The 15,751-nt window shown below is 36.8% G+C and overlaps 1 protein-coding gene across 7 annotated transcripts in view; it reads left to right on the top strand.

The window, feature by feature from the left end:
* LOC134225136 (ataxin-2 homolog) overlaps positions 1 to 15,751 on the top strand; it is a 97,054-nt gene that overhangs the window by 50,534 nt on the left and 30,769 nt on the right. For 6 of the 7 annotated variants that reach the window (XM_062704963.1, XM_062704960.1, XM_062704964.1 and 3 more), the window contains exon 3: positions 12,431 to 12,587. In XM_062704963.1, coding sequence (XP_062560947.1) covers positions 12,431 to 12,587 — 157 coding nt within the window. Of the gene's footprint in view, positions 1 to 2,259; positions 3,424 to 12,430; positions 12,588 to 15,751 lie in introns of those variants that run through there. The other variant, XM_062704967.1, reaches the window with a different exon arrangement.

Below are 15,751 nucleotides of genomic sequence, written 5' to 3'. Positions count from 1 at the left end.
TTTGAAGTAACTTTAGAAGGTATCCCTATAAATATGCTAGATAAATTCTTGAAAAAAATTATGACCTGCTCTGTGGTCTAGTGAATACTGTTTCTGCCTTATGAACAGAGGTTTGTAACTTCAATCACAAGCTCGTCCATCGAGAAACAATAATAAATATTACATAGGCCACATTACTTTCCATGGTGAGTCCCTATCTATGCTTCTCTTTCTCCCTCTCAACTAGTAAACTTCCTTTTCTATCATGTATAGTCAGTCAAAGTTAAGCTGCCCCAATAAAAATATTATAAAAATTCAATACATTTCATTGTCACACTGCCATTTGAAACAATAAATTTGTTATTGACTATGTTGTAGGTGCAATCATAGAAATACATTAGAATGTATTGAATTGTGATGGAAGTTTTCGCATTAAATTGTACATCACAGAAAAAAAAATAATGAAAAATAAACAGCGCGTAAAACTTGACATGCGAAAATTTACGCTCTTCTACGCTGAAATGCTTCTCTTCCTAACAAGATTGCTTACAGCTTGTATGAAATATTCAAGATTCACGTCAAATATTGTGTACATTTAGGCTATATCCCGTGTGGAATTACGCTAATAATGGCGTTTCACTTATGTGCATGATTTTCAGCGTGAATTTCAGTGGAATAATTCATATAAGGACATTTTGAAACAATTCTTGAAAATTATAAGGGACCAGTTTATTTGTGGACGCAGTAGTGCCCATGGCAAGTGTTTTTTTTTTTTCATAATAAACGGTTAATTAATTCATGCATTAAAAAAATCCAAATTTTCAACGTCTGTTGTCTGTGATTTTTTTCATCAAATGCTATGTCTGGTTGTCTAAGATTGTCACTGGTTTTGTTTTCTGCATCTGATAGTAAAAATAAATTGAAGTGTCCAATATTTCTCGCTTAACTTTTTAAAAGGACCTAAGTAACATTTTTTCATGAATTAATTTGAATAGCGCAATCAACACAACAACATGAAAGCTATTGATTGCGCTATTCAAAAAAAATCATGAAAAAAATGTTACTTAGGTCGTTTTGAAAAGTTAAGCGAGATTTTATTTTTTGTGAGAATTTTCCCGCGTGCTGCGTCTGGTTGGCTAGTCACCGGACAGACAAACAAGGCTATTATATATAGCAATATTAACACCCAAATCACTTAACAAAAACTTTTGGAGATTTTTTGTGTAACTTCAGTACTACTAGGCTCGAGGAGGTCGCTATTTTTATACCGATCTCAAACAGTATCGGAAAATATTGGATTTTACATTTTTAAATAATGTGACAAATATGGGCATTTCATTGTTATTGTTCCACAATGTATGAGCTTTAGACCCCCCTAGCCTCCTTCCTGTATATTTACACCAATGCAACATACACAAAATATAAACAATTCCTTAATTCTGTTAATACAACAATTCAAATGTCTGTTCCTCTAATTGGGGAAACCGGGAATTAGGAAACTAATATTGAATGGACTCTCTGGGTGATAAAGGGTGATAAAAGAAAACTATTAGATAGCAGTTCAGTACAATTCAAATATGAACGATTGGGAATTATGACAACTTGGCTACTACTTTTGGTTGGACCACCCTGGCAGTGATGGAAAACAGCACGGTTGGATTCAGTTTTTCACTCACTCTCATTCATACGGTCTGTATGTAACGTACGACGGTCGGTGTCGGTCGGTCGCTCGATCCGCCTGTCTGTGTCGGATCGGAATCCGGAAAATATCGGATATATTCCCATAGTCGTCCGCCGCCTTGGATTTGTCGTCTCGTGAAAAAAAAACTCCGGAGACTTGTGAACCGGAGGAACGGATTAAAGTTTTTTATTTCTCGTCGCACACAACCCTCCACAGCAGAAACATCGTTCTATGTTCCATCGATGTTACTCAATGGTCACCTACATCGGTTGCTTTGGATACTTTGCTGCGCTGCTGTAACTTGATTGTGATATAAATTTAAGTGATCTACCAATTAGACGAGGCAAAAAAACGAGAAACAAATCGCGTAGCGAAAGAAAAAGTTTATAAGAGATCTTTTTTTGGCATTCTTTTCGATTTCGTCGGACGACGAGGAGAAAGCTGTACACCCCGCAACATGCGGTGCATGTAGAAGGAACTGTCTTGCGGAATCCCCGAGCGGAAAGTCCTACTGCTTAAAGGGAAGAAAACGAAGAAAAACTGCGATATATTTAGAGTTTTAGTTTTTCAACTTCTGCCCATTATATTGGCTGCCCGCGCGCTGTCGACTGGGGAGGAGAGAGTCTTTGGGCTTCGAACGTGTCGGCAGGAAGCAAAAATTCAAGAACACTGCAAGAACGGGAGCATTTTTCCTGGCCTCACCTATTCGTTTTGAATGCAATTTTTCATATTTTTACACGGAAAGCAGGGGGAGTCGTTGTTATTTTCTTGAATGGTGCTTCATATACGTTAAGTGTTGTTCAATTCGATGCAATCGTGTAATATACCATTAGCATTTAAAGAGTGATCTAGTGAATGTTCGAAAATAGTTAAACCAATCGGTTCGTAAGACTAGAAACGTGACAAAATGGGTGCCTCTTTGCGGGACTTTTCATATAATTTCGACGACAACGGGTGGCAGGCGACGTCTGCAGTGTGGCAAACCAACTAGGCCACCATTCTTGTCGGTGGATGCGTTAGTGTGCGAGAATTTTCCACAGAGCCATTGTTGTCTCATGTGCTTGATCGAATCAGAAAAAGGAACGTTGAGCGCACTGGAATATACTGAGCCGGTAACACGAACTCATCAGTCGATGATCATTGACGAGCCAGCAAAAATCGAGAGTAATCATTAATTACTGTTTTATCAATACCACTCTGTGCGGTGGGAAAACAAATAAAATTTCCGGCTGAAGGGCGTCGCGACGTAGGCAGGTGGCCGGAAAAGCCGCAGTTCTGCGAATACATGTACCAAAGACTGAGTGAGTTAGCCAGTGAGTAAAGGAGCAGCAAGTGAGAGAAACGTAGCAGACACTGTGAGAAAATTTCGCCAAAATTCGGAGAAATGGCCACGGTGTGGTGGAATGGTGTGTTTTGACTTTTCCGCTAACAATGGGTGGAATGTTTTCTGTAGTGTGAAACGGCGACGACAGCGGTGCTTGGTAGTGCGGTCGATTGCTGCAAATACTCTGTCGAAATAGAAATAAACTAGCGTGGTGCGTTTCTAGTGGCTTGTTAGAACTAGCAATTCGGAAGAATCGCATATATGAAATATGTGTAACTGAAGTGGGCAAGACGAACCAATTTTGTGGCAAGAAATAGAACGAGTACAAGGATTACATTCAGACGTTGAATACTTTACAGTGTTAATTTTTTTGAAGCATAGTGTACAGTCGCTGTTTTAAGCTGATTTCTATATTTCGTCGTATGGTATTTTAAAAATGGTATGCATCTTCCAAAGCATTAAATACATTATAATTGATTATTTAATCATCTTAGCCATTGCAGCAAATGTAGCGATTTATTTAACTGACTTTAATTAGGATCGGGGAGTCATTTTTTCTTGGATGCGCAAAAGAGAACCTACGACAAAGCTTTGTTTTTGTCGGAGAAAATAATGACAAAGATCCGAAAAAAATTGTCAGCAACAAAAAAGAAGACAATATTGTTGTTATAAGTTCTTCCCGTTATTTTGCATTATCTTTACAATAATCTTCGGATTTTTGCTATCTTAGTTACTGCTTTTATGAAAATATACGAGAATCTAACTCTGAGACGAGCTCGGTGGTCTAGTGGCTACCGCTTCTGCCTTATAAGCAGGAGGTCGTGGGTTCAATTCCAGGCTCGTTCCTTTCCTACTTTGTATTTCTATTTTAGTTCTTTCCGTGTTTCACGTTCTACCAAAACGATTCCTACTGTTATAACCTTCCACACAATCCCAAAACCTCCCGTGGCACCTATGAGAGGTCGTAGAGTTCTCTGCATCTTTCTTAAGTAGGTGTCCAACAAACCATCCTTCCCCTTCCTCAGCATTCGCAAGGACGTGGCCAGGACAGATCTCGACTATTGGAAAGTGCATTGCTACCATCTAAGAGATATCGATTAGTCCCAAATCAATATCTGTGGTAACGGATGAAAGTGATGCAACTCTCATACAATAGTCTTGGCTTGTACCACCTACGAATTTGTGCGAAATGCTCAATGCTAATGCTAATGCTAATATACGAGGATCTAACTCTGATCACAAAAATAACGTCGTATTCTTGGAAATATCAGAGCATGCAAGGCCAATGATTCTTGTCATATTGTGTTCGGGTTATGATAAAGGCTTTTTATGAGGTACGTTTGTCAGTAACAAGCTTTGTTGACGTCGTTAGGCGTTGTTCGAATATTGAGTCCCTGGTTAGGACGTAGCTTATTCCTGGAAAAGTTAGGGAATTCATAATAAATTATTTTAAATCTATTCGCATAGCTTCTTTGAACATGCACAGTTTCAATATCATGAATAACGACGGTATTGGATTTACGATTTATTCATACCATGATCAATTAACCCTACGGAATAGAAATTACTAGGGAATTATAAATTTCTCAAGGAACATGTAATTGCTTCTTCAAGGGTTTTTAAAGGGCAAAGTGTCTCAGAGATATTTATCAAACCAACGTGCGATGATTTCCCAATTTTCTGTTGACTCTATAATTTTGGTCAAGATTAATCGTTCCACAAAAGTCAAACCTCGCCTCGAGCAACGTATAATTGATCTGTTTAAATAATATAAAATCAAAGATCGACATCAAAGATCGCAACAAGCTGACGATTTCAAAACGTTTTTTGCCATTCTAATACAACAAAGTTGAACCGAATCATTTCACTCCGGCTATCATTTCACTCCGAAAACGAACTTTTTATATAGATCTCGGGGAATCATGGTGTTATATACCAATCGACTCAGTCTGTCCGTGTGTATGTATGTGTGTGCGCAAAAGCCAAGAAAAACATTAGACAACTTTTCATATAGTAATCCTTAACCGATTTTCTCGCAACAAGTTGCATTCGAAAGATGGTAAAGCCTAGTTGATCACTATTGGATTAAAAATGACAGGGTTGTTACGGCTACGCGGATTTCGCGATTTTCGCGGATTTCGCGGTTTTCGCGGATTTGGCGCGGATTTACATAACTATTTTAGGGTTTCGCTCGGATTTAGTTTTAGGTGGAAATTTAATAAATAAAATGCTAAATCTAAGGATTTGTTTTTGAAAATTTGTTTTATGTCTATCTAGATGGGCTTTATTTTCATTAGCAAATGTTGTTGAGAACAAATTTACTTTTCAAGGTTACTAACATTATTTTTCGGATATTTCCAAGTCCTTATTTAATGGCATGTGTTACACTCTGAAACATTCTTTAAACAAATGTTATGATGATAGATACGTTACTTGTTGTCATTTTGAATCCATTCTAAAACACGACGCACACAAACCATGTCCATTGAAGGACATAAACACCCATTTTTATCTGGTCATTTCCATTGTAATTGCATGATATTTGTCAGTTTCTGATTGGTTATTTCTTTTACGATGAACTACTCAGCATAATATATTGTATCATTCATCAAAAGTTTTTCGTCAGGTTTTTTTGCAAAAGAATTCCACCTTGAATTTAAAAAAGAGTTATAGCGATGATCACAGAAATGTCTGTAATAAATGCTCAAAAATTGCACCGGGAGTTTTTACGCAGGAAGTCACTAATCAATTTCTGCAAGAATGTCTAAAGCGATTTCCGCAGGAACTCATGAAGGGATTTCTGCAAGTATGCTCTGAAGTTTTTCCGTAGTTTATTTAGGAAAATTTACTTGAACTCACGACAAAATTCCCAAATGAATTAGAGAATAATTTCCCAGGGGATTTTTTGTAAGAATGATTGGAGGGACTCCCACAGATGTTCTCGGAAGATTTTCCACAGACAATTTTGGAGCGACTTTCGTACTTCAGCAGATCTAAGGGCAGTTGGATTTCTGCAAACATTTTCATGAAAATTTCCGCGAGATTTTCCGGAGGATGACCCTCAGAAATTTCTGGGATGAATCTGCGCACGCATGATAAATTTCTATAAATAACTTCATTATCTAATTCCTTAATATCTAAGCAGGTTTGTTTTGTGATCAATAACTACAACAAAGTTGCATAGTGTTGTCAGAAGAAATTGCGGTTTTGTCAGATTTTTTAATATTTGCCAAGTTTATCTTTAATCAATTATGATCAAATCTGGCCTTAACATTAATTTGCATATCAACGTATCTTGTGCAAAATTCCATAAAGTTTCAACAAAAAAAACCCTGACAAACGGAACAAAAAGCAAATCCGAAAAAGCGGTGCTTATTCAAATAGTTTTTACTGTTTAGTTCTTGCTCCTTTAGATTCAGTACTTCTAGTGGTGAATAACGCCATTTAGAAGGGTTGTAATACTTACCGCAGTTTTATTAGTCCTATTAGCATTTTGATACAAACATATGTTGCAAAAAAACGAACTTGAAGAGAAGGCGTTCAATAAATTGTTATACAAAAATTGATATTTAACGTCTATTTGCTCTGGATCGCGAATAAAACATTATTTCCTGTTATCACAAATACTTATTGTGAGTAAGGTATCTTAATCTCCACTGTCATAAGACGAGTTTAGCACCATTTAATTCCACCACCTCGTAATACTTTTACATATACGTATTTCGACCTCAACTGTAAGGTCGTCTTTAGTGTCTCGTACTTGATTCGACTTACAAGTCTTGCAAGTCGTACTTGATTTCGACTTGCAAGTCCAGTCAAGTACGAGACACTAAAGACGACCTTACAAGTTGATGTCGAAATACGTATATGTAAAAGTATTACGAGGTGGTGGAATTAAATGGAATTGTGCTAAACTCGTCTTATGAAAGTAAAACATTCCACTAAAAAAAGAGCTAAATAATTTTCTTGGATCTTATCTTGACTAAATTTGCTGCTGAATGATATGAACTTCGGATGAATTTGCATTTATTTTTCGCCAAAATTTGAACAATAAAATCAACATTTATTTTTGAACGCACAGAAAGCTGCCAAAAAAGCACTCAAAACAAGTATAATAACAAAAAATGAGCAATTTTCGAAGAAGGAATCATTTTTATGCAACAATTTTATGAATATTTAGATACCTAGTAGTTCTATTAGAGATACAAAAGATTGTTGATTTATGAAATGACTACAACTATTTCGACCTTTTATTCTTTTCGACTTTTTGTCTCTTTCGACCTTTTGTCGTTTGTGACTATTTGTCCCTTCGACCTTTTGTCTTTTCGACCTTATGTCTTTCGACCTTTTGTATCCGACCCTATGTATGTATGTGTGTTTACAAAAAAAAATTAAACACAGGTTTTTGTACTTTGCTTGCGACATGTTGCATTTGACGCGGAAACTTGCCGCGGAAACATCTGAGGCTAGATATTTCACTCTCTAAAATGTCACGTGTCATTTGAATGACATTTTGCCGCCCACGCCTCAGATTACCTGAGATCTCGCGTAACATTTGAAAAGGGCCTACAGCCAAAACGTAAACATTGAGAAAATGACGTTCGAAAAAAATGCATCACAATTTCTATTCCTATTTCCCAGGTTTATGATATTTTTGGCAGCAAAAACTCCTAAAAGCACATAATCAACACTATCTATCCATCCATAACCTTAATTGCATCGAAAACATGCAAAAATGTGTCGAAATCTTTAAACCAAAATTTTAAGTCTATTTTCATTTTTTTCTCCGGAATAGGCCTTCTTGATAAGTCATTCTGCATTTGCTTGTCATTCACAGAGATGCCAGATTTGAAGACATGTCTTCAATTTGAAGACATTTGAATGTCTGTGAAGACATTGATTTCGTGAAGACATTTTGAAGACTTTTCAAAATATTTGAAGACTTATCTACTTATTTGAAGATACTTGAAGACAATCAATAAGCCAGCGAGTGGAAAATACAATTTTATTTTTTACTTAAAAATTTTGCTTACAAAAAAGAATACAAATGCTATAAAAGTCTTTGTTTCGAGCCTAGAATCTCAAACATAAAACTACCTTCACACTAGCGGGCTGATAACTGCAACGCATTTCAGATTTCATACGCACTTAACTTTGAGTTGTGCGCTGGTTAAAAAATTCCCGATGCAGAATTTGTTTGAATTTTTCTTGACGGCGGCGGCGTTTTTGACGTGTATGTAAAAAGGTATTTCGATCATTACATCGGAACGCAATGACCGATCAAATTGATGGCAAAAATTGATTGAATTCTTCTATGACTTGATTTAATCTATTCAACCGTTGAGCTAGAACCTGAATTTTATCTTAATTCCTTCTAAATTCATTTTGATCTTTTCGGCATTTTCACGTGACTTTCCTCTAAATATCCGTCGGGAAACTCTGAATTTTCCGTGAATTTTTAAAAGATTTTTCTGAGAAAATTTCAAAGAATTTTTTGTGTAAAATAAGGAGATTTTCCGATGAAAATTATGAGGAATTTCTTATCTAACCTCAAGAAAATTTAAATTGGAAATTCAGTACAAAATTTATATCTAATAATTTCCGTAAAAAGATGTGAGGGAAATCCTCCAAAATTTAAATTGAAAATTCTCCTCAATTTCCACAAGTTCTTCTGAACTCCTTCAATAAATCTCTTTTAATTTCCACAAGAAAATTGTCTCAATTAATTTCCATAAAAATAATTACGAATGTCGACAAGAAATTGAAATTGTTCTTGTGTTGAATGGATACCGTGCGGGACCGAAATCCGTCCACCTCATGAGATATCAATAAATTAAAGGAGGTTGAAGGTAATTAATGTAAGAATAATTAATCTTATCCTGTTCAGATACTTGACAGTTAACTTTTAGGGCATAGAATTGGAAAGAAGGCTTTGAAATTAAAACCACAAAAATCAAAAACAAATCTCTACCCACCAAACGCGGAGTTTGTGCCGCCATTTTGTTTTCGGGTAGAGCATAATTGCACCAAAAGTAACTGTTTTAATTGCTAATTGCAAATCATTTCATAAGATAAGCGGAATGCAAATCGAAGGGATCGCTTCTTAAGGTGCATATCGAACTATTTACAGTGGTAGTTTAGTCAATCAGACTGTTTCAATTTAAATATTTAGTTAAAAAATAGCTGTACGGATTTTGATCCTTTGATTTGAAATCCGTCCACGGTGGACGGATTTCGAGTCAGGTGTAGTTGATTTAATTCATTATTTTATCATGTTTTTCGTAGTTTTCACTAAGTAAATGTGAAACACTTCAAAAGTAGAAGCCTTCATGCTCCTGTGTCAATGACAAACGTTTTATTTACATTCGATTCCTATTGTTAATGACTTTTCATATACTATGGTGCTTAAGTGTACGGATTTCGATGCCCCACGGTATATCTCATTATTTCCATGGTAAATTTCTACGTGAAAATCTTCCTAAAAATAATTCAGAGAAATTCCACAAAAAAAAAAACAGTGGAAACAGACAAAGTAGCAAAATCAGAAGAAACTTATCACACACTTTCGTTAAATTGTTCCTTGAATTCCTTTAGTAATTCTTCTAGAAATGTCTTCGGACATTCTTCCAGTATTTTCTCTGAGAATTCCTCTAAGAATTTTCTCAAACATACGTTCTGGTCTCCTAGTATTCTTTCTTAAAATCATCCAGGAAGTTTCAGGGATTTTTTTTGGAAAATCCTCTAAGGAATTCATTTGAAAGATCCTTCAGAAGTTTCTCCAGAACTCCTTCGGTAGTTTTTTCACGAATTCCTCCAAAAGGTCTTCCAGGAATTCTTCCAAAAGTTTCCCCCGGGATTTCTGCGGAAGCTATTCCAGGGATCCCTCCGGATGTTCCTCTTCTGTAGATTCTTCAAAGTTGCCGAAGTACTCTCCAAGAATGCCTCTAGAAGTATACTTCTGTTTCCTCTAGGATTTCTTTCGGAATTTTCTGCAGCAAGAAGCTTCTCCAGATGTTTCGTCGGGAATTCCACCGGAAATTGCTTAAATAATTCCTCTTGAATATCCTTCAGAAATTCATCAGGAAAATACTTCCTCCGGAATTCATCCTGAAGATTCTACAGGAATTCCTTCTTAAGTTCTTCCAAGTATTCCTTCGGAAGTTCTTTCAGAACTTCCTCCAGAAATTCCTTCAGTAAATCCTTTGAATGTTCCAACAGAAATTTCTTCAGGAGTCTTTCAGAAATAATAAGAAGCTCCATCCAGAAGAAAGTTATAAGAAGCTCCATCGGGAATTTATCCGGAAGTTGATTTAGATATTTATCCGGACGTTTCTTCAGAAAATTCTCTGGATATTTTTCAAGTATTTCACAGTAAATTTTGAATCCCAACAGGGTATTCATTAAAAATAAATTTGGAACATTTTCATAAAATAACAATTTACAAATCCGACTCAGTATAAAATTCAGGGGAAACTTGTTTTAAAAAAATAAATAATTTAAAAAAATATTCTATTGAATTCTAACAATTTGAATGTTAAAAAAAACATTATTCAACAACAGTAATACATGGAGATTATTGAATTGTCACATCCTTGGTTACACCTATTAGGGTCTCCAGTAGCCTTGCAAGCAAATGCGTGGGATTGCCAATCCGGAGATGGTGAGTTCGATTCTCTTTCCGGTCTAGGATGTTTTCGGGTTATCGGGTCTAGGATGTTTTCGGGTTGCACTCATTCATAGACCCTTTGTTTACGGCATGTTTCGAAAGTAAACACGGGATAAGGCTTTTCGGGAGGGGAAATTTTCTCTCTCCGAGGTCGGGCCGATGACGGTTCGGAAAAAAATCTCGTTATCGGCCCGAAGTTGGAGAAGGCTTATCCCAGACAGAAAAAAACGAGTGGCTTGGCCGTTTTTTAGGGTGGGCCTACACATATTTTGAAAATAACACGTTGTAGGCCCAATCAAAAATTAATTTTTTCTAAGTAATTTAATTGAAGATGCGGAACATTTTTATACTATTAGTAGCTATTAGAGGATGCTATCGAAGGGTGTTAAAATTGAATTTGTTTACTTTTCATTGTAGGCCCTAATCAATTGTTAAGCGAGAGATGAGATAAGACATCTCACTGTTCCTTTTTGAAATCAATTGCCTGTCAGAAAAGGCCAATTTTAATTGGGCGATTTGACAGACGCCGGCAAGTGCAAGCGCGTTGCTTTATTTTGCAGTCGGGCGCTTTGTTATTACTTTCGCGGTGTTGCTAGTAGTCGGGGATTTTTCAACTTCAATTTCGAAAGATGCAAGTAAACACGAATTAATTTTTGTATTGCTTATTTAAACGCGAAATGGAATGAAAAAAATATTTGTTCATCATATACAGAATTGCAATCAGGGAATGCAATCAACAGCTCAACATTCGATAACTATTGGTTGAAATGTGTGCGCCTTGATAATTTTCAGTTAGTTAAAACAAGACACTGGAAGTGCCCGTCGTGTGGCTGGCAGTGGCTGATTTTCTACCCGCCGCTTCCACATCCAGGCGCTATCGTATATGCGCATATAGCCAGCAAGAGTTAACCCCCAGAAATTTGTATGGCGAAAGACATCTAACGCGGGTTTTCTCAAAATGAGGAACTTTTCATGAAAAACTATTTGGTACCGGTTATGAAGAATGGTGTCCGCTACTACGCCTACCAAATATTTTATCGATGAAGCTGCTTAATTTTGAGAAATCGAGCCTTAGATGCCTTTCGCCATACTGATTTCAGAAAGTTAACTCCTAGTGTGCCGCTGTAAGCACGCTCAAAGCGGGCGATTCATTTGTGCGAGGGCATTCAGCTCTGAGTTGTCTTATCTCATCTCAGCCAGCAGATTACATATGTTGTAGGCACATTTAAGGACTACAAGTTCGTCATATCTCAGGAAGTGATGCCTTCTGATGTGTTTCTGAAAAAGGTTCTAGAAAAATTATACAAATGACACAACCGAATTTCACAGCCTTCTTGGAATGTGAAGAATAAAAAATTCGTGCTAAAATTTTGATAGCAATCGTCATTGAACCTCCAAATAGATTATATTTACTGTAAAAATACACATTAGAAATCACTTTTCAATTGAATAATTTAAATTTATGACACTTTAAAAAAGGTTAAAAAAACTTTCATGTTGTTTTTTCTTCTAAAAAAAGATTTATTCTTAGTTTAAAGTTGAGATGTCTATTTGGTTCGATATTGAGCACAAAACACGCCCGTGGCAAACAAATGACTATTGCTAGAATAACAGCATTTATCATCTGTCAAAAGATACGTAGGGGTGCCCATAACTGAACGGTGCCCACAACCGAGCCTCTTTCCCTAATATTATGCAAAGTAGCATTTTTTGATCTATATATTCTAATCATTGATGAATAAATTAATTTTGTATTTTCTCCATTCCTTTCCTCTTGCAGGACGCAGCGGCAGCGCTCAGTAGTGGCAGATGGCATCTACAACAATGCACTGTTCATGCATGCAGCCACATCACATGTCGGCAATATTGTGCAGGTCCAGACAGCATCCGGTTTCATATACGAGGGAGTTTTTCGGACATTCTCGTCACAATTCCAGGTTAGTTGCTAAATGGCTGCTGTTACGGTGGTGTACTCTCTTTGAGATTTCTCTCGTGCCCGCCCAACTGCCACGAACTAGGGTAAAACGTCCTATCGTTGTGGTATGCCCTAATGTTGCGGTAGTGTTAAAGTGGTCCATTCTGGATATAATACCATTGAAAACAATTGTGGGTACGCTAAAACTCTTGGGATTAACGACTAGAACAGCTTTTGTTTGACAAAATTCCGTTCAAAATGATGAAAAATCAACATTTTCGTAAAAATTTGAACCCTTTGAGCCTATTATTGCTGTAGTGCTAAGGTCCTATTGTTGCGGTATCGATCTCAATAAGAATTACATGCAATACCGCAACAATAGGACTGACCTTCAAAAAATATCGCAACGATAGGCAACTGCGTCCTATTATTGCGGTAGTTTGTTTTTATTGTGATAAAAACAAAACAACATAAGTTCAGCACAATTGACGTAATATTTACAAAACTATAGTTAACGAGCATCCTATTTAACTACTACAATGTGGAAATCGACCAACAGGTAATTTTTGAAGAATTTTTGTAATCAATTTTGTTTTGACACGGTGCTTAACCCCTCCATAATAGGTCGTTTTACCCTAGTCATCATCGTTGCTCTTGCTAAATGTATTCAATTAAATAGGTCATGTTGTTCCGGAGAACGATAGAGTATTTATTTTGGTAGATAATTGGAAGAGCAACGGAAATGGAGATTCATCTCTGCCGAATCTGCTGAAATAAATTGCTTGCTACGCATTACAGAGTTCAAGTCTACGCAGCAACGAAGGTATCAAGTTTATGACATTACTACAAGATGAGTTTAATATTAGACGTAGTTATCCTTCAATCTCCAACAGCAAAAAGTGAATGAAGCGTGCCACTTTTTTTCTATATATTTCAATGATTACTGATTACCATGCTCATCAATCAGTATCATACGGTTCCATATATGCTAATTCATTTATTTTATTACTTTCAACGGACTTGTTTTCGATATCAAAATGAGCGTGATTTGCGAATCAATCGTTCACTACTTTTGGATATCTCATAACATTGCATTCCAAAACTAACGGAAATTGCTGCAATACATTCAAATTGATGAAAATAATGAACTTTATTCGCCTATAGCTATTTTGGCCTCTCTCATTTGTTTTTCTCATTACATTTTACAATGCCCGAGGAACGCACTATCACCGCTAGGTGGATTATTCTGGGGTTTTCTAAATTACGGAGACATGCTGACAGAGAATACACAGTGTCAATTCGATGGCTGTCGTATCATGTTCATATTGTGCATTTACTTCGAGTCGATTCTACTCTGTTCATAAATAGCTGGCAGGACTTTCATTCATCAGTTTCGATACGGTTCAGTATGCAATCGCACCGAACGCAGAACGAATCTTTTGCAAAGCTGTTTGCTGCGGAGCACAAAAAGCATACAAAGCAATATATGTAGAAACTACTTTCTTTGTGATGCTATGTTGCAGTAAACTACTTGGCTTTTTATATTGTTAGTGCACAAGGCTATTAGTATGTCCACGGCTATTAATTGAAAGCGTGTCTGTGCCCGCCAATATACAGTATGTATGTATCTTGTGCGGCAAGGGATACACTATGTTTAGGAAGTCGAGAATGTTTCCCACCCGAAAACATCCTAAACCGGACCGAAAATTGAACTCGCCATCTTCGGATTGACAATTCTACGCCTTTGCTCGCAATGCTAACTTGAGACCCTGGTACACAAAGAGTATCGGAACGAAAAGCTTGATGTCCACTTTGGAAAATGTTTTTTCGTTTTTCACGAATAGAAGCGTGAAAAAATCACCCAAATAAAGATATAAAAAAAATATCTAGAATAAGTACCCGAAGCAGGAGAAATTAACTCAATAATACCTCATTCTGTTTTTTATTCCTTGCTTTATTCGTTAGGCATTCACCGCTACTGTGCCGAAATCTACTGTGATATTCTGCTGTACAGAATCCATACAGAATCTATTTTTAGATTTCCATTACTCATTATTGTTTTCGTTGCCAGTTCATCTCATCGTGAGACCATTGTGTCCATTTGTACATGTCGTGTATCGAATGATTGTTGCATTATTCCGTTGCTATTTATCCGGGTTACGTTGGAGGAATGCCTTCGAGAAGAACAAGTTGTCAGTCGTCATCAGGCAGCCGTGACGATTGGGTGCGTACCCCCTAACGCCACCGTATGGGCTGCGGATCCGGCGACTGACAAGGGTTTGGTGGGGGCTGGGAATCGAACCCATGACCATCCGCTTGTATCAGGAGGGTGAAACGCCTGTCATCCGCGGTACAATGGCACTCTACCCAACATCGTTTTTGGTACTTCTGTTTTTGGTACCCAGTTTCTGGGTAGTATACCCGAATTCAGCGCTCATTTTGGGTGATTGGTTCGTACGCAGTTAGTGCTAATTATCGGCAATTAACTTCGACTGGCGAAAACTTGCAATTAGTTGAGGTACATCGAGCCTTTTGTGTTTGTATGGCTTCTTTATGCCAAAAATAACTCGTCGATACTTCCGAAGTTTTGTTATCGTGAATTAAACGAAATGAAAGCAAAAGCATAGTACGCCATATTGAATGAATGGTGGGTAGGCGTATTAGCCTTCTCTTCAGTCCCCTGGCTTGTATGGCGAACGTGTTGGCAACTACGCTAAGGGACCCCCACCTTATTCTGTTATATATACCATACCGTACTCTGCTATGAACTGGCCTTGCATAATAGATAAAATACCAAAAAATAATGCTAAAAATGAATATGCAAAATACTTTGGGCACAACATGCTTAGGTATTTCAATACAAAACGAATAATAATTTGTGATGCGTTTGGTATTGAAATACCTAAGCATATAATTTTGGCATTATTTTTTCGTATTTTACCTCTTATGCAAGGCTAGTTCATACCAATTTTTGTTATCGAGGTTGTCGCTCATTATACTGATTTGTTTTAAAAAGGTCCTTCTATCAGCCAAACAAATCTATATTTTATTGAATAATGAAATATTGTCGGAATAAGACTTCGAATGCGTCAAAGCTTGTTAATGTATCAATAAAATGTAAACAAACAAATAAAAAATCGATAGCTTTAGCTTAGACTGATTGTACATGTCAATGGTGATTGATCA

The sequence above is a fragment of the Armigeres subalbatus genome, chromosome 3 (assembly GCF_024139115.2).
Source record: "Armigeres subalbatus isolate Guangzhou_Male chromosome 3, GZ_Asu_2, whole genome shotgun sequence".
Classification (NCBI taxonomy): Eukaryota; Metazoa; Arthropoda; class Insecta; order Diptera; family Culicidae; genus Armigeres; species Armigeres subalbatus.
This window is presented reverse-complemented; position numbering and strand designations above follow the sequence as displayed.